General features: G+C 33.3%; 1 protein-coding gene and 1 long non-coding RNA gene across 4 annotated transcripts; one reads left to right on the top strand and one right to left on the bottom strand.

The window, feature by feature from the left end:
* Window positions 1-6,166: 6,166 nt before the first annotated feature.
* On the bottom strand, window positions 6,167-8,802 carry LOC120194890 (protein indeterminate-domain 7-like). Of its 3 annotated transcripts, none has more exons than XM_039197067.1 (4): window positions 8,505-8,802; window positions 8,133-8,393; window positions 7,608-8,004; window positions 6,167-7,254 (listed from the first exon to the last, which is right to left on the bottom strand). In XM_039197067.1, the coding sequence occupies exons 2-4, from the start codon at window positions 8,353-8,355 to the stop codon at window positions 6,192-6,194; spliced, it is 1,683 nt and encodes a 560-aa protein (XP_039052998.1). In that variant the 5' UTR covers window positions 8,356-8,393; window positions 8,505-8,802; the 3' UTR covers window positions 6,167-6,191. The 3 variants fall into 3 exon arrangements, with proteins under 3 accessions (XP_039052998.1, XP_039052997.1, XP_039052999.1); XM_039197068.1 differs by having other exon boundaries at window positions 6,229-6,410; window positions 6,533-7,254; window positions 8,133-8,801; XM_039197066.1 differs by having other exon boundaries at window positions 8,133-8,802.
* On the top strand, window positions 7,899-26,361 carry LOC120194892. Its single transcript, XR_005523014.1, has 3 exons — window positions 7,899-8,040; window positions 24,209-24,216; window positions 26,351-26,361. It is a non-coding gene; the product is annotated as an uncharacterized LOC120194892 (long non-coding RNA).
* Window positions 26,362-26,706: the final 345 nt, after the last annotated feature.

Raw genomic sequence — 26,706 nt, forward strand, 5'->3', positions numbered from 1 at the left:
GGTGCCAAGCAAAAGGAAATCAAAATTGCAATCAAAATCAAAATCCCAATCACAACCGGCTTCACCTTTTGGGACTTATTAACTTAGGTGATTTTTAAATGCAAAAGTTGTATTATGTGTATTTTATGTGTGAATGCATACATTTCAGTTAGACATTCATTAGTAACTTGAGTTTGAACATTGCTATGATATGTTCAGTTGTTATCACTTATCAGATTTTTTGTTGCGAAAGTCAAATTCGCGTTGCGATTGTTGCGAAAATCAAATTTTAAACGCGAAATTGCAACGCGAATTTGACTTTCGCGTTGCGAAAGTGTACCTTCAACAGGTCTTTTTTGCCTTCAACAAAATGCAAATTGAAATTTAAAACAACAAATCAACTTTTACAAATCAATTAAACAAGCAAAAAATAAGAATTATTTACACATCAATTAAACAAATCAACTTTTACAAATCAATTAAACAAGCAAAAAATAATTCTTATTTCATCATCAATTAAACAAATCAACTTTTACAAATATATCAATTTCACGCAGACAGTTGTTTATGCACAAATACATCAATTTCACGCAGCTCACTTCAAGATTAACCTGCAGAAACCAAACATTTGCTCAAACAACACTTTCTACACATCTAAAACCAACAAACAACAAATTATTGAATTCTAGGTACTTAACCAAACATTTTCAAACCAACAAAGAGTATATATGTTAACAACACTTGCTCAAACTTACCAATTGTTTATGCACACTTTTAGCATGCGGATGCATGTAGGCAACGTCTCGCATATATCGCTCTAGCCATAAAATGCTGAAACCATAAGCGTACTGCACCTCTATCTCTATTTGTGGGAGGTAGAAACTGTTTACTTCCTGTCGTCAAACGTTCCAAGCACATGCATACGAGAGGACCACAATCCCCTCTAGCTCATTGCGTTTGTTGTTGCACGGTCTCGTCTCTGATCATTGTAACTTTGAACTTCTTTGGCTTCTTGTTTTTAGAATTAGTCCAATAATCAATCGCATCCAAGTATTTAGCCAAATGAACGCTCCATCCCTTACAAATAATATCTCTCAAATCAAACAATGGTATGTAATTCAACATGTTGTCATATACCATTGTCTTCAGGGATTGGAGCTGAAGCTCGACGAGAAGCCAGTGATGACGTTCCAAAATAGGGATAAACACCTGCAATCATAAATAATAATTCAATTGTGCACATCAAAATTTTATTTATGAATACCTTTAAAATATTCAAAAATAAATACTAACCTTATCGACCTCCCACCACGCAGGATAAAGTTTAGCTTTTCCATTACCCAACACATATGAAGTGTATATCTGATCCTTCAAGTGAGCTACGTGAAAAGACGTCGACGTAATTGTCTATCGCGTATTTTTTATTTTCTTCAATTTCCTTATTATCAGAAGACGTGACACACATGCATCAATATGTTGTTTTATAAAAAAATACATATATTAGTGAATTTCATAAATTAAAAAAAAATTAATTAAAATGCAATATAAGAAGAATATAAGACTTACCCCCCGTCGAAATAGTCATTGTCTTCAACCCCTAATAACACACCCCACCAAGACCGATCAAGAAACAAATGCATATCATCGTCGATTTTGCATATGTCAGCGTAATACCCCTGGCTCCGCTCATGTAGAAAAAAATCAACTGCGGTCTTAACCCAAAGGGTATTATCCAGAATTGTGTCCGGTAGTGTTCTCTTCTCCACTTCAGATACCGGAATAGTACTGACCGGTAACTCATACGAATACCAACTCTCATCCATCATGTCGGGCACTTGAGGGGGTTTATCAATATGTCGACATATTTTGTCATGTGAATCGAGCTCTCGAACGGTTGGAGGGACCTCTTGAACGATGACAGGGGCCTCTTGAACGGTAGGAGGGTCCTCTTGAATGATGATAAGGGCCTCTTGAACGATAATAGAGGCCTCTTGAATGATGACATGTGAATTGGACTTCTTCTTACGGAGTCTTTGCACTATTGGAGTGAACGGAGACGTAATGGAACATGCACAACGTCTGATGCATGAACCCCGTCGTGTAAGAAAAACCCGACGTAAAGCATTTACCTTATCGGGCCGCTAAAAAAAATTAATACATAAATTAGTAAATAAATAAATAATGTCGAAAAAATGTTATTTGCATATAGTATTAAACAAACTTACTTCATTCTGTAACGATGCAATAATCTCACGTAGAGCGGCTACCTCATCACGTAAAGTAGATACCTCACCACGTAAAACACCATTGTTATCGCGTAAAACCTCTACCTCACCACGTAAAGATCGTACCTCATCACGCCATGCACCATTATCTTCACGTAAAGTACCGACCTCCTCACGCAAAGCATTGACCTCATCACGTAACTCCCCTAACTCATTCCATGGAGGTGGAGAACAGGGAGATAAATGTCGTGGCATCTTTGTCGGTCACCTATCATGAGGTGATGATGGAGAAGAGGCTCGATGATGTGATGGAATAGGTGATGTCTCTCGTTGTGGAGGTGTATAATCGACTCGATCAGGTGATGGCTCTGGGTGAGGTTATGGCTCTCGAAGTGTGGGTTGCTCATCATCCGTGCCATCAAAAAAACGCTTACTAGCTTGCCACCAATCAGTGGCAAGCTCAGCCTCTGTGGGTGTCAGCCTCTGTAATGGATAGTTGGCCTCCTAACAATATAAAAGCTCAAACAAAGTAAAATGTCTACTAGTAATAACTTGTTTACATATGGTAGTATTTGTGTTAACTTACATCATTCATCGTCGTATATGGTAGTAACTCTTCCTAATCCAACAGCCGGATCCTTCTCCAGGAAATATCCCTAGGAATATAATTTGAATTTTTGATTGCATATGTCCGCATGCTGGGAAAAGTCTCAAATATCTAAATCTACAAACAATATAATACACAAACATTAGTAATTGTTAAATAATTAATTATAATTTTGGAAACATTATATAGAAATTCTAACCTTAAAGGCCCAAATAAAGCCTGCCAAAGTGTATTTGGAACCATGGCCACGCAAACTTTTTCGGTCCTCAAAGGTAGATGATAACTTTTTCTAGGTAGCTTTCCATAGATATGAACCTCACGGAAACAGATTCCATGCATTTAGGTCATCTACCTATAATATTAGGTCCTTAGAAATAGGTTGTCTGGCCTCTTTGTCTAAAAAACTGGCATGCAAAAGTAATAAATGGCATACTCGAACAACATCGAGGTCATCTATCCGAGTAAAACTATCTTTAACAAATAATCTTTTCAAGTCGTCGACGTGTAAACTCGGCTTCGCCTTTGCCAGCTCAGGAAAAACCCGAGATAACCATGATGGGCGAGCGATATGACTAGTGTACCGACCTACATCATCATGTCCGAAGCGTAGACCAGTGATTAAGCAAAACTCCTCCCGCCCAAAACAAGTATACGCCGGAGAAAAATGAAACCATATCTCTTCATCACCACGTTGTATCCTCTCGGGTAGATTGTTAGTCATGGTTTGAAGAAACAAATGGGTCAACATAGCATCTCCACCAGGATGTTGTACTTTCAGCCATGGCCCGAAGCAAGTATCCTCAAATAATTTTCTTTGTACAGGTGTAAGTGTCGACGCAATTGTAGTGGCTAGGCTTAATTTATTCCTTAAGGTCAATGAAGCCGAAAAAAATTTCTACAAAAACAATAAACATACCAAGTTAGATATACCAAAAACTACAAATTATACACTATAAACAAACATGATATTAAATAGTGAAAACAAAGCCAAATATGTTTCAAATTTGCACGGTATTCACCCAAGTCATTATTCTATCATAGTTCACAAAATGCATCAGATAACATTCCAGAAGTAAGCACTTTTATAAACATTTAAAATGACAACATATAGGTTTAGTGCAGGTTTAAGGACAACATAAAGAGTAGTAATTTATTCTTGAAACTTAAATTCGCAACACTGTGAAGTTAGTATTTGTCTTTGTTTTTTGGTTGAAGTAATGCAATTCATTCAAGTTTCAATTTGCAGAAGAAGAATAGTTTCTGAAACTTAAAATCGCAACGCGAAAATGAAAATCACAACGCGAAATGAAAATCGTAATGCGAAACTAAAATCGCGTTGCGATTTTCATTTTTCTTATTGCGAATTTAAGTTTCAAATAGTCTTCTACAAATTAAAACTTGAATAAATTGCATTACTTCAACCAAAAGATAAAACAAAGAAAAATACTAACTTCACAGGGTTAAAGACTAAACAGTTTAGCAGTATTGGCAGCAACCGAATGAATTTACTAAACAATTTAAGTGAAATGGTTAATCTATTATTGAAATTATCAGTAAATTTATCATCAATTTAAATATGAAAAATCTAATAATAATACAAAAATTGTAAAATAAAAATAATTAAAAAAACTAATACTCGGTGGTTAATTTTCCATTTCTGACCGTGAATGATTGTGAGGGTGACTCTGAGAGATGGAGATAGACAGATTTCGCCAGATATGGGGACGGATTTCGTCGGAGATGGGGACGGATTTCGTCGGAGATGGGGACGGATGTCGCTGTAGAGAGTGAGAGATGGAGATGGGATTGAGTTGTGATTTAGGGTTTTAGGTTATAATTTACGATTATATTGTTTACATTTTTGTTGTGAAATTAATATTGTGTTTCGAATTCGAAAATAAAATTTACGTTGCGAAAATAAACGCGCTTTGCGAATTTGACTTATGTGTTGCGAATTACAGATTCGCGTTGCGATTTACAGATTCACATTGCGAATTTGGAAACTGAGTTGCGAAATTGGAGTTCGCATTGTGAATTTGTTGGTCATTTTCGTAAATATAAAAAAAAGTTGATTAAAATCGTATATTATAAGGCATTTTCGATCACTGAGTTATTTTCTCTTAAAATTTTCCATTTAAAATTTGAACATGAGAAGAATGATTTGTATGCAAATTTTTTACCACTGCACTTATATTGATTGTTCACAAAATTTTAAAATATTTTCAAATTATAATCTTATAAAATATTTTAATTAAATTATTTTTAAATATAATTTTTAATTTTTTTTAAAGTTTCACTCACATGAATTTTTATAAAGTTCTTGACCAAATTAGTATAAAAAATCAACTTTATATCAACTCAGGTAAAAGATACTTAAAATAATCTTATTTATGGATAATACTAATAAATATTATCTTAAAGATATTATTATCTTCTAATTTATAAATATATTTAAAGAAACAACTAAAATTCTTTGCTTGATACTTAAATTTATGAATAAAAATTCTTATTTGTAAATCATTTACCTATCCATAATTATTTATTTCATTAATGTTTATATTGCCTATGTTTTTGAAATTAAATTTTAATTTAGAAGTTATTTAAATATATGTATATCGTTTAAAAAAAGTATTGCCTGTCTACCTAAAAATATATCTCAAAAACTAGTATATATTTATTTCCTCGTTGCACAATAAATGTATATTATTGTACAGTGTTAGTTTATATTTTCTAAGAGGTATTTTAGTATTCTCTTCCCCAACCCTTACATGTAAAAGAGAAAACCCTTGATTACATGTTGAAAATCATAATTGACGTGGAGAAAATAATATACACCGATTCTGAGTTGTCTTGAATTTAATCATGACAAATATAAACAATAGAAATTTATTCTAAGATTTATTGTGCATGAACCATAATCATAACTAGCCACCAATAATTCTAAAGGCTCTTGATTGTATTGTTTAATTAGACTTAAAATATTTTTTTAATTAATACTACATTTACTTTGGTTTCTTAGTTACACGTAAGGCATTTACGAATGAAAAACAACTAATAAATATGATTAAATTAGATGACTAAGCCCACTAGTTCAATGTCTTATCCATCATGAAGTTGCTTTTCTTTTCTATGGAGGATGGCTTCATATATTAAACATCAGTCACCCAATATTAACAAGGTATAGCTATTTAGATTATATGAAGAATATACTAACATTATATTTAAACAAAAAGGCCAAAATTTGTAACATGGGCTATATTAAATATGAATATGAAGAACTGATATTATATATCAGTACCTTTAGAGAGATTGCAGGAAAGAGATTCTTAAATTATGTTTGGAAAGAAGTTGAAAAGGAAAAAAAAAAGTTGCTATAATACCTAAAGTTGCCATGTTTTCTTAGACTGGTTTCGTTGTTCATGGGAAGTGTTGTTGATGGAGTAATTAGTAGGAGCAGCGATGTCGAGAATATCGGCATGAGAGAGAGGTCTAAGACCCAAGAAATCTCTGGTCAAGCCTTCATTCAGCTGAGTGGCAGCGTTTGTGGTCATCGGAGTAGTTGTTTTCGAGAAAGGTTCGTCGATGGAACTCCCATCGATCTTCTTTGTGTTGAAGATGCCACCAACACCAAATGCAATGTCATCAAAGGAATTAGTGGCGTCAAATCCAGTGGCAGAAGACAAAGAATTAATCATGTCTTGGAGAAGGGAAGGAGTAGCACCTGAGTCAGCATGAATTAGATGATGGTCTTCTCCGCCTGCCATGGCAGCAGAAGCAGGTTTGCAGTTCCCGAAAGGATCAAAGCCATGGATAAATCCACCAGTACTAGTATCCACCACATCCAGTTCTTGTTCACGTGAAGGCAAGTCGAGTCCAAAACCAGCTGTTGTTGTGTTGTTGTTAGTGCCAGCAGAATCAGCAGACACGTGAGTTGGTTGGTGGGGTCTCATCAACGAGCCAGCAACAGTAGCCGGTACAGTTGATGGCCCAATTTTACCGCTCATGATCGAACCCATATGAGCTGCTTTCTGAAGCAATGCAGTGGCTGACATGTGAGGGGACTGAAGGTATGGAGGAGGGAGGGTGGGCACAAGACTAGGGTTAGGGCTGGGCTTCCCATCAAGTGTTAAATCTTGATGATCTAAGCTCGGGGAGAATATTGATGGTAATGAGGAGTAAAGGTCTGTATGGTGCTGTGAGCCAGGACCAGAACCCAGCATTGCATGGCTAGCCAGCCATGGAGGAATCTCTGGCCTTGGAGGAATGAAACTTTGCTGCTCTTTCTTAAGCGAAAATACCTGGGGATTGGATTGTGCTACTTGTAGATTAATGTGGGACGAGGCTTCGCCTGGTTGATAAGCGGAAACAAGTGGATCGATTGCCCTTGAACTCTCCACTGCTAAAGCATCGCAGAAGGCTCTATGTGTGATGAAACTATCCCTCCTGAAGAAATAAATAAATAAACACAACAAAACAAAAACTAAATCAGTGATCATAGAGTGCTATGACAATGGTAGAAATACTTTTTTCTCTCCCTCTTTTCTGCATCCCATTCAGTTTATCTTTTTCTTTCACTGTGAGAGCATAGGACAAACTGTCCACTCGAGCTAGTGCAGAAAATAAAATTGCGATGTTTATTCAGGTGTGAAAACTAGGAACTGCTAAATGTATATATTGCTATTACTTTCTTGTTTCAAAGCTATACTTGAGTGCACACCATAATAAATGAAGATTTGATTATTGTTGGTGTTCATTTGGGAGGGGGGTAGAAGAAGGGGGTTCGTTATTTGTTATACCTTGTGAAGAGGGTTCCACAATCACATCTGTATTCCCTAGTGCCACAAGTCTTGGAGTGAGCTTTCCAATCCGATTGAACTGCATATTTCTTGGAACACTTTTCGCATTTCCACTTCTTCTCGCCGTGTTTCCTCGAAAAGTGTTTCTTGATTCCGGTCAAGTCTCCGAGCGCTCTCGACGGATCATGGTGCACACAGTTTACTTCTGGACATACGTATACCTTCTTCCTCACCTCTTTGTTTGTTCTTTGCTTTAACTTCCATGGCATATTATGCCCTCTTCTATGAAGCTGAAGGTTCTGGTCTCTTTGGAACCCTTTGTTGCAGATATCACACACGAATCTATTCGTCGCCATGAGCGTTTTAGGAGACAACGCTATCACTTCTGCATCTGGGTCTGATTCAAAAAATCAAAACCCACCGAGAAAAAAACGTAAAAAAGTTCAAAAAGAAGAAAAATCGTAAGGAAACAAACAAAACAAGTAACTAAAAAAAAGAATGGTAGGTTTGAACCAAAAACCAAACCTGGGTTGCCTGGTAGATTCCTCTTTCTCTTAACTGGCTGAGCTTGAGTTTGAGGTTGTTGAGTGGTGATCAAGTATCGTTGTGGATAATTAGAACCAGCTTGGATTCTATTGCCTGAGGAAACACAGGCTTCACCAGATGCAGAAGCCGATGTCAAATTCGACATGTTCTCTTCGAAAACTTGTTTCTGTTGCTGTTGTTGGTGGAACAATAACCCTTTCATCTTCTATCCAATGAACAAATGAACTAAACCGCCAAAATCTGCATCATGCACCATGGATCTTGGTTTTACATACAAAAAGAGTAGGGTACAAACAAAAATTCCGAAGATAAAAAACAAAACTAGGTGATAAAAGAGAAAGAAATCGATACTTGAATAGCTAGGCTTAACATATATGAATGAATATATACGAGAATCATCATGTTGGATTCAACCCTGGAGACAGTGTTTTTTGTTTTTTGAAATCTCTCAGAAGAAACAAATAGAGCAAGTAATAATATTATAACTCATGCATAGAGAGAGAGAGAGAGAGAGAGAGAGAGAGAGAGAACTTAAGCAGATCCTCCATCTCTATCCACTATTAAGCTTCAAGTTTTTGAATATAAATAATCTAATACACAAATTTTGAGATCGATCAGCTCATGAAACTCAGAAAAAGACAGATGTGGATGAGAAGAATTCCCTCTTCAATCCTCAAAGCTGTCCGAAAACAAGAACCCAAAACTACAAGCCAAAGGGAGGGGGGGAACCCTCTGATGTTGCACTTTCTGTCTTTTTCCTCTTTTCCCTTCAATAATTAATTATATATATTCGATGCATGGTATATAAATTTACAGATTATCAATAAATTATACTGATATTAATCATTAATAAATTGATAAAATAAATAAATAAAAGTATCACATTATTGCTTTGCTTACTAGGAAGGAAAATAAAATAATAAAGCAAAGGGAAATGTTTACATCATGATCATGGGGGTAGTAGACCTTTTTCGTATTTACGGTGAAATGATTGAACCATTGATTAAATATATCTAAGAGTTATTTTTACTTATTACCCTCTTACCCTTCATTTCTACTTTCCTTTTTCATGACGATCAAATAGTTTACTATTTTATGTGTAGATATATCCTGAAAGACTTAGCTGCAATCTCTGACATTTTTGCATGCTACAACAATTTCTTATTTAGTAATAATAACCCTTGTGTTTTGGGGATATATAAATATAATATAAAAGTATGGACCAAACTCTTCATTCCTAAATTGGGATCAAGTAGGTGAAGTTTTTTCTAATGAAAAAATAATTTTTAATTTAATCATTTATTTTATAAAATTTATAAAAACTAAACATAACTAATTACAAAATTATTATTATTTCTCGAGTTTTTAAGTTGGAGTATGAGAGTTCATTATAATTGATTAAAAATAGTTTAAATATTTATTATCTTATTATGATTTCGACCTCACCCAATAGGGTAAAATAAACAATTTACTTTTTCTAATTTCTTGTTCGATTCTTCAAAGAGTTGGGAGTTCGAAAATTGAAATGGGGTTTTTGTGAATCCAAGTCTGGAATTAGAAATTAGAATATGCTTCAAAGTAAACCTTTTCTTCTTCTTTCTCTCTCTGGGGCACCGCCTCCAAGAAAGAACAAAAAGGATAAGAACAGATCCATGTAATTAAGCCCGAAAAAGGCACTCTAACAGTGAAAAAGCCATTGTTGAAGTTGACTGCCTCGTCCTTGGGAAACTTAGTTGCTTTCCTGCATCGACTTTGTCGAATTCTAAAACATATCCTAACAAATAAAAATGATATCAATGTTTCTTGACACGAACCTTAAAATCTAATCAAAAATTGATCAAATATAAATAAAATCGAATAACAGTGTGTATCAACAAAATGTTTTTAATTTTTAATTATTTAGAATTGAGCGAAAAATAACTCAATTGACACAATTCGGTCCGTATATATCAGCTACATTAATTTTAAAATGGTATTAAAAAAAAGTTGGAAGCTCGTTCCGTATTTTCAAATTGTAACTTATTTTATATTAAAAACAGTAATTAATTTAAAGGCTAATGGTGCTCATTTTGATATTAGCTCAAATCAAGATTGTTTAAGTGTATAGGTCACTTGTTTTGATTTGATTTGTCAACAAACCAAGGACATTTGCCGACCTAAAAGTAAAGCAAAATATTATTTTAATTAATTATTTAATGTTTAAATAAAATTATTTTTTATTGATTTTGGTCTTAAAATTTTGATAAAAAAAATAAATTCATTAAGTTAGAAGAAATATTGCGTTGATAAATATATTACATTAATGCTCGAGTATATATTATTAATACATGAGTTACTGTCATGAAAAATATTTATCAATTAAATATGTGATGTTATAGTAACGACATTATTGGATAAAAAGGTGATGACATTATTTTGGTTCTAATTAATATTATATCCTAGAACAATATTCTCTTTCCTTCATCATTTTGAATTAAGTTTTTATATGATAGATAGGTTTTTTTTTGATAAATAAAATTTTATATCCAAAGAAAACAGTAAGACGGTACAATCAAACGAAAGTATCTAATAAAATTCATACTCAATCTAAAAGATCCTAAATAATACAAAGAGAATTTTTAACAAATACTGCCCTATTCAACTTTTTACAGTAAAGTTTAGATTAGACAATGACCTCTACGAAATTAACAATGTCCTCGCTTGTTAAAGATTCTTCAATTCCACTCCTCTCATAGTACACAAACACACTTCAGGCCATCTTAAGGATGAGTGTGAGGAGCAAATGATCCTTGAGATTGACAATCGCCCAGAAAAAAATTATGGTCCCACAAATAAACATCTTTCGTTACCGATCCTTAATTCTTAACCTATCCAATATAACAAATCAAATGGTTATAACATGTTTAAGAACATGCAAAGAGAACCAAACATGTTTGTGACACTGCATTTTATCCTTCTTGTTCCTGAACTCAAACCACAACTCCTTAATTAGTGGACACAGATGCCCTTCGAGACTCGAGTCAACGAATCACGCAAAGGACCAGCCTCCATTCTCAACGCAAAAAGCTTCCTAAGACTCCGGCCAAGGTGACTTTTAATCTCCAAGGTCCAAAAATGGGACGTTTTTAACATTAGTTATTTTATATTTTGCATAATTAATACACGATTTTAAACTTTTTACATAATTAGTTAATTTATAGATATTTTCCCCATAATATAGATAACAATATCAAATTCCCTTTCTTTTCAATGAAGTTTTTATATGACAGGTAGTTCTAAATATTTTGATTCTCAATTTGAAAAATAAAAATAATTTTTTTTAAAAATTAACAGGAGTATTGAACTCTTGAATCATATGAACTTATAAAGTGATTTAAATAATGACAATTGTTATTTTTAGAGATATTAGATTCGTATAACTACGTTTATATATATATATATATATATATATATATATATATATATATATATATATATATATATATATATATATATATATTATCAATAGTTGATAAAAATTTTAAACCACCCGCAATTTAATTAGCTTCAGTTTGTATTCCTACCGATAAAAAAATTAAATATAATTTATCTTATAATTATTTTAGATTATTTAAAAGAATAATCATTGAATCACATAAACCCAACGGGCCGAGTAAGAGTTGGATATTATTTTTTTATATTTATAAATTGAGGACGCTCCATGCTAAATGATTGCGAAATGGCCGCCTCTTTAGGAATGACCATCGCCCATGTTGTAAAAAATCCACAAGGCAAATAATCACCTTACACATGGAAGATAAGTTCAATCATCTTCCGTTTTATTCAACGGTTGTGATATAAGGTCTATGTGGACTGACGGGTGATAAACAGAGAAATTACAAGGGAAAAGAACTAATTATTGTAACCGCATTTTCAAGGTGTGTTTTTCAAGCAACACACCCGTGACAGGGACAAACGGAGGACTGAGATTGACCCACAGTACACGTGGGCGATGATTAGTGGAACAGAATTGATAGACCCATGCACTGTGCGTCACTTAAAGACTTTTCCTCTTTCTCTCTGACTTCGTTGTCGGGCAGCAAAATTCCTTTCCCACTCTGTCTTACCTAAATTAATAAAATATTAATATTACAGATCGGGTCCCACTTTGAATTGGCAGTGCCACTTACCTAGGTGCCAAAGCCCAAAATCACCCTACAATATTACAATTTCTTTTTTTCGTTTCAACCATAAATATTTCTTTCTCATCAAATTCTCTCTCTCTCTATCTCTCTCTCAACATGAGAAATTTAAACCATGTGATAATCTATCTCAAAAATCAGTATAATTTGTAGTAATAAGGAAACTCGGCAAAATCAACGAGATAATACTCTCAAATTGTTTATTTTACGAAATAATGATCTCCCCATATTAATTGCTTAAATGGAGTGATTTTCACAGTGTTGTCGTAGGTCGCCATGTCATCCGGACGACCTTGGTGATCGCCATGGCATCCGGGCGAGCTTGGAGTCTCTGCATGACTGTACATGGCATCATGACAACGTGGCATGGGTCTGGGTGGCATTGGGACCTCCTTGGTCACTGTAGAATTAACCCTATATCAGCAAATAATATGTCCAAAGTATTATCTCGTGAAAAAAAAATTTCGAGAACATTATCTCGTGGAATCAGCCAGGGAAACTCAATATTCTTTTTTAGGATTATTTTTAATATATATATTAATTAAAATATTTTAATAATTTTTAATATAAATTATATATTGAAATATCATATTAATAAAAAAAATTATAAATCCTCAAAATTTGCCTGTTCACGTGAAATATCAAGCAAAAAATAAATTGATAATAATGTTATCTAAAATTATGTTTGAATTTTTATTTTTAGAGATGAAAATTCATAAATTCATGTAATAAATATACATTAATATAAAATCATCAATATAAATTGAATTAAAAAATGTTTAAAAAGAAAACATTCAACATAAATAAAATCAAAAATTAAATATATGGTAATTTGATTGAAGTCTTAAACTCAAAGAATGTGAACACTCAAAGTAGACTTAAATAGTTTCTAAATTCTAAAATAATATAAATTTTTAATATAATTAAATTTAATAATTTATTATACATATTTTTGAAGGACCTAACTAAGACTTTTTTAATAGAAGTAACTAATTTTGTTCAAAATAGAAAATATCTCAAATTACAATAAATATTTACAATCACAATCGAAAATTAAGTACATAATTAGGAAAATTTCCTATAATCATGGAAACAAAACTAGCAACTTAAGATCACATAAGGACTATACAAGGAAAGATTAAATCTAGCCAAGAAATTCGAACAAAGATTATACAACCAGATCTGATCGCATAAGCAAACGAACCATAAAAGGGGATCAAACTATTTAAAGACCACCAACAAACTACAATTAGACTTGAGCGACGTGAAAAGTTATCAACGAACACAACTCAGTTATCCAAATCCAATCTGAAGGTCAAAATAGGGAAAATCAACAAGATATCAAATAAACGCCATCTTGATCAGTCGTGGCGATGTCAAATCAACTCTTAAAAAAATAAATGAGAAAAGACAAAAAAAAACCCCAAAAACATGCCAAAAAACATAAGAAAACGTGCTATAAATGCTGACGAAAACGTGCAACACATACAGACTTATTGAAAATCAAAAAATAAAAGAAAATAAAGATATGATATAGAGAAGAAAAAGACAATAAATAATATTAACTGTAAAAAACTAACATTAAAGTTGATGTCACCGTCAACCAATAAAGACGAAAAAGAAAAGCGATGAGTGTTACACCAGTGATAGAAAAACTTAGGCTAATAGATAATGAATACCCTAACTTAAAAATTTAATATATATTATTTTAATATTTGAGGGGATCATAATGCTTACTAGACCATGAGGTGTTCCGCTACTGATTTGTAGTAGACATGATTATTAGTTAGACCGTTCATTTGTGTTATAGATTTAAGAGTTAGTTACATTATATGTTATTCAAATATATCAATCATATTAAATTAGTATTTAAAGTTTTTAGTTATCTAATGTCATCCTTAAATAACACTACCATTCTAAACAGCTCTTCAAACTTTTGAACATTTTAATTTTATCCCTAAACTATTACCTTCATTATAAACTAGTCCCCGAATTTTTTGTATATTCCAATTTAACCCAAATTATACATATATACTAATCATATACCTTGTTAATAAAATTGTTAGGCCAGATTATATTATTATATGTTTAAAAAAACAAATTTTAAGTTAAACTATGGTTGAAACAAATTACATATTTGGATGAATTCGGAGATGAAAATGGAATATTCAAAAGTTTATGAACTAATATAGAAAGAGGATTATAATTTAGGGATGAAACTAGAATATTCAAACGTTTAAGGACTAATTTAGAATGAGAGTGTAACACCTATAGCTCGTACATATCTCGAAATACAAGCTAAAGATGTTACATCAACTTCACAAACATTCACTGAACATAAATACTTAATTTATGTTTTACTTTAAAACATTTCATTATTAACTTTAACACTATTCCATTAATCACATAAAAATAATAAAGTAATATTTAATCATTAAAAACAAATTTGTTTTCAAGCAATAATTAGACATTTTAGTGTTGATTCCTAAATTATATAGAACTGCCTAAACACTACTTCCTTTGAAAAAGAAATAATATAATAAATGATTCATTCATAAATACAATTATAACTAAACTAGTCAAAATAAAATAGTTCTAATTTACTATTACATGTCATTTAATTCAAATCCGAATAAGCAAACTAATAACATAAATATACATGTCATTACTAGTTAAACATAAAATCAAAGATGTCTTATTAATATTGATAATGTAGATGGTCTCCAAAAAGATGCTCGGGAGACTCCTCACTGTATGTCCTTATCGCTATCAGAACCTACGTATGAAAATCATCGCACGCTAAGTATAACTTAGTGAGGCAGGAATAAGCTAATGTAAGAATAAACATATTAAATGTCATATATAAAAATTAAAACATTCAAAATTAAATCAAATAAAATTTCAAAACGTTCAAACCGTTTATTTCAAGCTATTTCTTCATCAGAAACCTAAAAGAAATCATCTTATGATTTTATTAAAAGTCATAATAATCAATATCAGACAGAATTATCATATGACATTTCTTCTTATTCATACATTTTTTTAGAACTTTCATATACCGTTATCATAGCCTAAAGTATATTTAAGAGAATGCAAGGTACGTGAGTCAGACGATTGTGCGCAATAAGAACTTCAGTGTTATCATAAAAAATAGACTATGCACTCCAAGTGCAATCATATCATCTGCACCAACGGTGCTATACATAATACACATTAGGCCTATAAACGAACCTAACGCACACAAATGGAGATATGTTCATGTTCGTTCATTTAATAAATAAATGAACACGAACATAAACGAACAATTTTTTTTGTTCATGTTCATTCATTAAGGAATATATCTTGTTCATGTTCATTCATTTAATAAATAAACGAACATAAACGAACACGAACATAAACGTTGGAGACCCTACCTTTCATTGTTCATTCATGAAAAATAGTCGACAATGCAAATCAACCAAATCTACAGTGATAAATAGCGTAAGAGCTGATTAGCAGTGATGAAATGTTTTAAGATATCAGATATTTTGATCGATCTTTTAAAGATATTAAATGATTCACACGACTTTAATTTAACGCTATAACATTTATCTTAGTGGCCCATGAGTACATATAAACAATCATTTTCCATTACGTTATTCTAATAAATTCGCCGGCTAAAATATTTGTGACATCAATGTCAGACTTTAGTGAGATTTGTTAATAATGGTCCTTTCCGTTGGCAGAGTAGAAAATTTAACAGCATGAAGATTTCGAACGGTACAAATTGGACAACAAGGCAATAACATAGATCTGAAATCCCTCTGATGCTACATATCGTAACTGATATTATTGCTAAACCACCATTCAAAATTTTAACGTACCTAAAGTCTACTCCACAACTAAAGGTCACACAAGAACTATGAAAAAAAATTCATTGTTAAAGTGTATTTTCTACTTATTAATGAGTTCTTCCTGGAAAACCCATTACTTTCGCTATTACACTCTTTTTCAGAAATTACATAGAAACATTTGTTTTGTTTTCTGGAAAATTCTATATATTTTTCTCTTTACTGATGCTCATATACTTCCGATTGTTACCCTTAGCTTCCCATCTATTTCTAGAAAGAAGTATGATGTTTTCTTGAGTTTTAGATGTGAAGATACCCGTAATAATTTTACATATCAACTATTAAGCCAAATAAAACAGAAAAGAGATGAAAACATACCTGTAAAACTTCAGATTGCACTATAATATAACTTGTTTTGAAGCTTTCACCGATCATCTCCACTCTCCAGTGAACACTAGGGTTTGGGAAAAAAAAGGGGAAAATGAATATAGGTGCGAGGTGCCTCACGGGTTAACATATTGGATTTAATCTCCAAATAAAATTGGGTTAATTATGGATTTGGTCATCAGAATATCATATTAATTAATATTTTTAAAATACTTACAAATTGGTCACCAAAATTGTTTTAAGAAGATTAAGTTAAACGTAAATGAACGAACATAAGTGAACATAAACGAACGAACATAAACGAACGTTCACGAACGTAAATGAACGAACGAGACCTATGTTCGTGTTCGTTCATTTAATTAAACGAACATAAAATATTGTTCATGTTCGTTCATTTAATAAATAAACACACATAAACGAACTTCCCATCGCACGGTTCATGAACGGTTCGCTGAACGTTCAGTTCATTTACAGACCTAATACACATGTAACATCCTCAATACCGGGTTAGTGACCAAAGTATGAAATTTTAAAAAATTTAGTTACCAGATTGGATAAATTGAAAAGATGAAAGAATTAATTGAAATATTTTATATAGGATAATTTAGTAAATGAAGAAAGAGTCAAAGGGCAAATGGGTCATTGAACAAGGAAAATAATTAAATAATAATTATTGGGTATTTTAATCACATGTGGAGTATGCTAGGGAAACACATGTTTCCAGACTTCTCTTCTTCATCTTCTTCTTCTCCAACCGTGAAGCATACAAGCAAATGTGAGTTTCTTAATTAGTTGATTATTTGTTGAATTAAAGGTTGGGTTATGATCCTTAGGTAATACTTAAGCTTAAGGAAAGCTTAAGTTGTCTTATAATCAAAAGATGAAGAAGTTATAAGAGATTAAAGGGAATGGGTTTCTAAATATATTTCTGGAAAATAGTTCATAAGTGGAATTGGAAACTAAAATTGACTTGTCATAAGTGTGAATAAGAAGTTAGAAGTGTTAGAAATAAGTTTGGATTACATGGAAAATTTAGTAAGATTCTTGGTTTTAAGAATTTGGATGAGATATGGGAGATAATAAGGTGTTGGAATGATAAAAGTTAGTTAATATGGTTGTAGTTGAGTTTAGTGGTATGAAAGGAGTTTTATATGACGAAATTTAATGAAAAGTTATGGAATTTTTGGGTGAAACCAGTTTATTATTGACAAGTGCATTGGTACACTATGAATGGGTACCGATGCACTAAGACCAATTTTGAAGGTGCATCGATACACACAGGCATACATCGATACATAGAAATTTTGAAGCTATTTTGGGTACCGATGCACCCATAGTGCATCGATACACCCCTAAAGGAAAAAGTGAATATTGATCTATTAAATTCGTTTAAGTTAATAGCATTGAAGTATAAGGTTTAGGCTTCTGATAATTGTCTTGAAAATTATATTTATGTAGATACAGAGCCTAATCGAGTTCCGGAACAATTGACAAGTAGGATTGATCGAGGGAAAGACAAGGAAATATAGGTGAGTCCAATTTAATTTGTACTTATATTATCGAACAAACATTAGCTTGCGATGAGCCAGTGACGGAGTTACTATGGTAAGAAGTGACTCCTAAAATGTTATTTGATTTACAATGCATGCATAAGTTATATGTGTTTACATGATTCGATAAATGATATATGATTCATATGATATGTGATAGAATAAAAGACATATGTGATTACAAGAGAAATGGCATGAATACATGAACATATGAAGTATGAGAATAATGCCCATGTTATATGTTATGAGAGCTAAGGGTATAGTTGGTATGCCAAGAGTCAAGGGTTCTACGTGGTCCTTTGGGACATATATGTTATAAGTGGTCCTTCGAAACAAATTTCACATGCCCCTAGTAGGACCCCATACGAGTTATGGTGCCAATAATAGTGCACAACCTCAATGTACTTGAATACCTTGAGTTCTCACTAATGTACATGGGCTTACAAAAGGTATCAAAAGTGTTTACATTATTACATGTTATCATGCTATTATCATTTACACTGAATTATATGTGACATGGTAGAATAATTAGATTATATGTTCATATGAATATGAGATGCATTATTATTATTATATTTTCTGCCTCACTAAGTCTATGACTTAGCGTGTAAGTGATTTACACGTAGGTGTTGAGAAGCATGAGGATTAAAGCTAAGTTTAAAGGAATAAGATATCTCTGCTCAAGGATCAGATCAGAAGTAATTTACACAGTATGTATTGTTATGTGATAAATAAGTTGGCATGTAAACAAAATCGGTAAATTAAGTATTTATGCTCTGATCGAGTTTTGTAATGTTTTAAACATATTTATGTAAATGGTAACTTCATAGTGATGAAAGCTTAAATTTTTATGAGTTTTATATAAGTTGAGCTAAAGTTACTGTAGTAGTGCATCGGTATATTGTAGCAGTGCATCAGTACACTGTACCAGTACATAGGTAAACTATAGCACTGTTGTAACATCCTCTATACCGGGTTAGTGATCAAATTATGAAATTTTAAAATTTAGTGACCAAAGTAGATAAATTGAATAGTTGAAAGATTTAATGGGACTGTGTTATGTAGGATGGATAAGCAAAGAAGGGAAATTAAGAGGGCAAATGAGTCTTTCAACAATAGAAATAATTAAATATTATTTAGGGTTATTTAATAAACCACGTGGAAGTTATTGGAGAGAACCAAAGTTTCCAGATTTCTTTTCTTCTTCATTCTTCTTCTTCCCCGTGAGACCAAACTAAAGGTGAGTTTTCTTGTTAATCAAATTCTTGATGAATTTAAGGTTACTTATTGATCATTAGATGATAACTAAGCTTAAGGAAAACTTAGTTATCTTAAAACCATAAGATGATGGGGTTAGGAAGGATTAAAGAAAGGAAGTAGAAAAGTAAAATCTTGGATTAGAATTCATAATAAGAATTAGAAGTGGGATTTGACTTTTCATCAAGCTAATTAAAGGATATGAAGTGTCAGAATTCGATTTAGAACATGTTGGAAATTGAGTGAAATTCTTAAATTTTATATGGAGAATTGGATTTCTAAGTTTTAAAGGTATCGAATGGATAATAATTAGTTTAAGTAAGTGCATACAAGTTAGGGATATAAAAGGAAGTGAAATATAAAGTGTAGAGAAGATTATAAAGAGATTTTCGTGCTTAAAATGACTTTTCTGGGCTATGTGCATCGATGCACTCTTTTAAAATATAAACATCGAATGCCATCAATGCATCGATGCATAAGGAGTGCATCGATGCACCCCCTTAAATATAAACATCAAATAGGATTTATGCATCGATGCATGGTGTGGTGCATCGATGCATGGTGTGGTGCATCAATGTATACCTTCATTAAAAGATGAAAATGACTTTTCGTTTTGCCCAATAAATGATAGTTTAGAATAAATTAATTAGTATACTAATTAGCATCAATCAATTACTCTGTAGATACCGAGCCTAAAAAAGTTCTAGAACAATTACCTCATAGGATTGATCGAGGAAAAAGCAAGGAAATATAGGTGAGTGCATATGCATAGCATGAATATGTATTCTATTCAGTTCTAGACTTGTGATAAGTCTAGATTCAATATTTTGATACATGATCGCATTTCATATTATGATACATGACATGAATTCATATTATATGCATTAAGTGACATGAATATGCAGGAAATGTTATATAAGCTATGTGATACAATGATGGAACATGATATGTTTATGTGATAAAGGTATGGAAATTATATGTCTATACAATATAAATTATGGGAATGGTGAAAGCCCATGTTATGTAGATGAGAACTATAGGTATAATTGGCATGCCAAGAGTAGAGGGTCTACGCGGTTCTTCGGGATATATATGTATTCTTTGGAACATGTGTGAGGTCTTTTAAGACACATACTTGATCCTTGGCATATGTATATGATTCTTAAATAAATTTTCTACGTGGTCCTTAGGGACAATCTTATATGGCACTACGGTACAATTCTACGCGGTATTTCGGTGCAATTCTACGTGGCACTTCGGTGCATTTATACGAGCTGTGGTGACATCATAGTGCACAACCTCACAGTACTCACATACCTTAGGTTCTCAGTATGGTATCATGAGCCAATAATCTTATTAATATGAATTCACGAATGTTAATATATTATTCTTATAGGTAAAGAACATGGTGATATAAACTGCATGGTTAAGCATTTGATTTTATCTCATTTCATTTAATAATGGCATTTCCATTACATTTATTTGTTATCATTATTATTATATTACCTCACTAAGTCGATGACTTAGCGTGTGAGTGTTTCACACGTAGGATCCGAGAAAGTAGACGATCAAGGTTAAGCAGCTGAACAACATTACTCCTATAACTATCAGATCAGTAACAACTTAATAGTATGTCATTTTGTTATGTAAATCAATGTTGGCATGTAATAGAATGTTAAGTTGTGTATGCTCTGAGTATTTTGATAAACTTGTATTAACATATGTAAATTATTATATTTTAATAATATAAGTTCAAATGTTTTATCATTTTTTTAGAGTATGGTTTTGTTTAGTCAATGTGACATCTTGGACTCATATCTGTGTCGGGTATGAGTTGAGGGTGTTATATTTAATGGTATCAGAGCTATGGTTTAGTCGATTCTAGGCATAAACCAGAGTCTATAGAGTCTTTAAATGGAATACAAGCCAACAAATAGTGAGAACTTCTGATCTGGTATAGTATGAGTATGTTGTTTTGCTAATAGAACAATGCGTTTATTTTATTAGATGTCCGGACATAGTAGCTCCCGAAGTAAAGCGGGAGAAGATAGGCCTGCTGAAAGCAGTAATTCACCTGCCCTGGCCAGGCAAGGTGAAGGACATGCATCTCAGGGAGTACCTGTACAAGATCAAGACACTTTCTTCAGGACGTTGGACGCTATTCTGACGCGTCTTCAACCTACTACCCCACCAACTCAAGGAATAAATGTAGAAAAAGAGTTGAGAGGTTTAAGAGCTCCCGAATTTAAGGGAGAAGCCAAGGAAGGTCCGATTGTGGCGGATCTTTAGTTAAATGATTTGAAAATCATGTTGGATGGTCTCCACTGCTTTGAAGTAGAGAAGCTAGATGGAGTTGTCTCTTTACTGAGGGGTCATGCGAGGATATGGTGGACGAACGTCACCATGAGGATGTCAAGTAACCAATTGACTTGGTCTTTGTTCTTAGATGAATTTAAAAACAAGTACATTGGAGATCAATTTATTCGGCAGATGAAGCAGGAGTTTATGAACTTGAAACAGATGAACCGCTCTGTATATGAGTACGAATGTGAGTTCAAAAAGCTGAGCGGGTTTGCATCTGAGCTTGTGCCTATTGAAAAAGAGGCTTGTGAATGGTTTATGGAGGGCTTACGCCCTAGATTGAAAGAGATGTTGATAATATTGAATTTGTCCTTGTTCCAAGAGGTGATCAATCATGCCAAAGCTCTTGAAAGAGCTCAGAATGAGATATTTTGGGAATCAAGAGTTCATACATCAAAGAGGACGGGTGCTTCTTCTAGCTCAGCACCACCAAAAAGAGGAAGAGAAACAGGATTTTGATCACAAGCTATATCATAATCAGTTGCATCATCAGCTAGGGGAGCAAGTCAGTCAGTGGGATCTGGTGCTGGGAGATCTAATTAGGGTCAAGCAAGACAGTGTCAGTATTGTGAGAAAAACCATTTTGGTGCTTGTTGGATGACTGCTGGGACTTGTTTCCGATGCGGAGATGTCAGACATTTTATCCGGGATTTTCCGTTGATGGTTGGTGAGTCTGCACCATCTGAAAGAGTTGATTCTGCCTCACAGAGAGGATGAGGAAGAGGCAGAGGAAGGAACCAGTTTGAATCCTCTGCTCAACCTGAAGTTCGATCAACCGCACGAGTGTACAATCTAAATACAAGTGAAGACCGTGATGACCCTGATATTATCGAAGGTACTTTTCAACTGTATGATAAATTAGTATTGTTACTGATTGATTCGGGCTCTAATTATTCTTACATTACGAGTAAGTTAGTAAAGGAATTGAGGATTTCCTTAGAAGCTACGAGTAATGAGATTATAGTAACTAATCCTTTAGGCCATTGTGCTCGGGTGAACAAAGTCGGTAAGGGGTGTCTCATTAAGATTCAGGGAATTCAATTCCCTTCTAATCTGATGGAATTACCCTTTGACGAGTTTGAAGTGATTCTGGGAATGGATTGGTTGTTCCGTTACTATGGAGATATTAATTGTAGATCGAAAAAAGTAACCCTGAAAAGTCCAGGAGAAACAGAAATAAGTGTTATCAGTGAAAGATTTAATCCTTTAGCAAATGTAATATCAGTAATGTTTGCTAAGAAGCTATTGCTACAGGGATGTCAGGGTTTTCTTGCAAATGTGATAGATATCAGAGCTAAAGAGAAAGGTTTGGATGAGATTACAATAGTTCGGGAATTCCTTGATGTTTTCCCTACTGAGTTACCCGGATTACCTCCAGATAGATAGGTAGAATTTCAAATTGAAGTAATGCCGGGCACAACTCCGATTGCAATGGCACCTTATCGGATGGCTCCGAAAGAATTGCAAGAGTTAAAGAATCAATTGCAAGAGTTGTTAGAAAAGGGATTTATTCAACCAAGTGTGTCACCTTGGGGAGCTCCGGTGTTATTTGTTAAGAAGAAGGATGGATCAATGCGTCTTTGTATTGATTATCGAAAACTTAATAAGGTGATCATCAAGAATAAGTATCCCCTTCCACGCATTGATGACTTGTTTGATCAGTTAAAAGGAGCTTCGGTATTTTCAAAGATTGATCTACGTTCAAGTTATCACTAATTGAAGATTCAAGAGAAAGATATTCCGAAGACAGCATTCAGAACGAGATATGATCATTATGAATTCATTGTAATGCCATTCTGAGTAACGAATGCACCTGCTGCTTTCATGGATCTCATAAACATGATTTTTCAGCCCTATTTGGACCAGTTTGTTGTTGTCTTTATTGATGAGATACTAGTGTATTCAAAATCCATTGAAGAGCACAACACACATCTGAGGATAGTTTTGCAAATTCTCAGGGATAAGAAGCTTTATGTAAAATTGTCCAAAAGTGAATTTTGGTTAAATGAAGTAATTTTCTTGGGGCATGTGATCTCGGAAGATGGGATTAGAGTGGACCCTCAAAAGGTTAAAGCTATAATGGACTGGGAAGTTCCCAAGAATGTATCCGAAGTTCGAAGTTTCATTGGACTTGCCGGTTATTATCGAAGATTTGTTAAGAATTTTTCGATGATAGTGCTGCCTTTAACGAAGCTGATGAGAAAGAATGTACTGTTTGTTTGGACTTCTGAATGTCAAGAAAGTTTTGAAGCTTTAAAAAGAATTCTGACAGAAACTCCTGTATTGGTTCAACCATAATCTGGTAAGCATTTTGTCGTATACAGTGATGCGTCCCATAGCGGGTTGGGGTGTGTATTAATGCAAGAAGGGAATGTGGTAGCGTATGCATCGAGGCAGTTAAAACCACATGAAAAGAATTACCCCACCCATGATTTAGAAATGGCTACAGTGGTGTTCGCTCTTAAGATTTGGCGTCATTATCTGTATAGAAAATGATGTTATTTATATACAGATCATATGTGCTTGAAATACTTGATGACTCAAAAAGAGCTTAATTTGAGAAAAAGGAGATGGGTTGAGTTTTTGAGAGATTATGATATAATAATTGACTATCATCCCCAAAAGGCTAACGTGTTAGCATATGCTTTGAGTAGAAAGATGTTTGCAGCTTTACGAGTTATGGATGCAAGGTTATCTTTAACTTGAGATGGTAGTCTATGTGCAGAGTTAAAACTTAAACCAGCATGGTTGGAACGAATAAGAGAATTGCAAAGTAAAGATGAAAGGTGTTTGAAAAGAATTGATCAAGTAAAGTGCAAAGAGATTAAAGACTTTGAGGTTAAGTCGGATGGAAATTTGTATTATAAAGGAAGAATTTTGATACTAGATTATGAAGAGTTGAAGAAAGATTTATTGACAGAGGGTCATTGCAGTCCATTGATGATGCAACCAGGTGGAACTAAGATGTATATGGATTTAAAAGATCAGTATTGGTGGCCAGAGATGAAACGAAACATTACTGAATTTGTGTCCAAGTGCTTAACATGTCAACAAGTCAAAGCCGAACATCAAGTTCTGTCTGGATTGTTGCAACCACTTTCCATTCCACAATGGAAGTGGGAAAATGTCACAATGGATTTTGTTTCGGGGTTACCCCTGACTCCAAATAAAAGAGATTCAATTTGGGTAATTGTTGACCGATTGACCAAGTCAACACATTTTCTTCCTGTCAAAACAGATTTCTCTATGGAAAAGTATTCGGAGCTATATATTAGAGAAATTATTAGATTGCATAGAGTACATATTTCTGTAGTTTCTGATCGAGATCCTCGATTCACCTCGAGATTCTAAAAATCCTTACATGGAGCGTTGTGGACTCGTTTAAATTTTAGCACAGCTTTTCACCCTCTGACAAACGGACAATCAGAAAGAACAATTCAAATATTGGAAGATATGTTGCGAGCATGTGTAATTGAGTTTAAAGGGTCATGGGAGAAATACTTACCACTGGCGGAGTTCACTTACAACAATAGTTATCAGTCCAGTATTAAAATGGCACCTTATGAAGAGTTATATGGGAGGAAGTGTCGTACACTATTAAATTGGTATGAGCTCAAAGATCGAAATGTACTTGGTCCAGATTTGATTCAGGATATGGAAGAGAAAGTTCAAGAAATTCAGCATAACCTAAAGGTGGCATTTGATCGGGAAAAGTCCTATTCGGACCTTAAAAGAAAGGAGATTGAATTTAAAGTTAGGGATAAAGTATTTCTGAAGGTATCACCACGGAAAAAAGTATTACGATTTGGTCGGAAATGAAAGTTAAGTCCTAGATTCATCGAGCCTTATGAAGTTGTTAAAAGAATAGGACCAGTAGCATATCAGTTATCTTTGCCACCAGAAATGGAGAAAATCCCTAATGTTTTTCATGTATCCATGTTACGAAGATACATGTCTGACCCTTCTCATGTTGTTGCACCAGAACAAGTGGAAGTTCAACCTGATTTGACCTATGAAGAGGAACCAATACAAATTTTGGCTCACGAAGTTAAACAATTGAGAAATAAATCGGTTCCATTGGTCAAAGTTCTTTAGAGGAATCACAAAGTAGAGGAAGCCACGTGGGAACGTGAAGAAGATATACGATTTCAATATCCTCATCTATTCGTGTAATGAAAATTCAAGGACCAATTTTCTTAAGGGATGGAGATTTGTAACATCCTCCATACCGGGTTAGTGATCAAATTGTGAAATTTTAAAATTTAGTGACTAAAGTAGATAAATTGAATAGTTGAAAGATTTAATGGGAATGTGTTATGTAGAATGGATAAGAAAAGAAGGAAAATTAAGATGGCAAATGAGTCTTTTAGCAAGAGAAATAATTAAATATTACTTAGGGTTATTTAATAAACCACGTGGAAGCTATTGGAGAGAACCAAAGTTTCCAGATTTCTCTTATTCTTCATTCTTCTTCTTCCCCGTGAGACCAAGCTAAAGGTGAGTTTTCTTGTTAATCAAATTCTTGATGAATTTAAGGTTGCATATTGATCATTAGATGATAACTAAGCTTAAGGAAAACTTAGGTTATCTTAAAACCATAAGATGATGGGGTTAGGAAGGATTAAAGAAAGGAAGTAGAAAAGTAAAATCTTGGATTAGAGTTCATAATAAGAATTAGAAGTGGGATTTGACTTGTCATCAAGCTAATTAAAGGATATGAAGTGTCAGAATTCGATTTAGAACATGTTGGAAATTGAGTGAAATTCTTAAATTTTATTTGGAGAATTGGATTTCTAAGTTTTAAAGGTATCAAATGGATAATAATTAGTTTAAGTAAGTGTATGCAAGTTAGGGATATAAAAGGAAGTGAAATATAAAGTGTAGAGAAGATTATAAAGAGATTTTCGTGCTTAAAATGACGTTTCTGGGCTGTGTGCATCGGTGCACATTGAATGTGCACCGATGCATCAAGGATAAATCCCAGAAA

This window comes from Hibiscus syriacus, unplaced genomic scaffold (assembly GCF_006381635.1).
Source record: "Hibiscus syriacus cultivar Baekdansim isolate YM2019G1 unplaced genomic scaffold, ASM638163v2 tig00117005_pilon, whole genome shotgun sequence".
NCBI classification, from domain to species: domain Eukaryota; kingdom Viridiplantae; phylum Streptophyta; class Magnoliopsida; order Malvales; family Malvaceae; genus Hibiscus; species Hibiscus syriacus.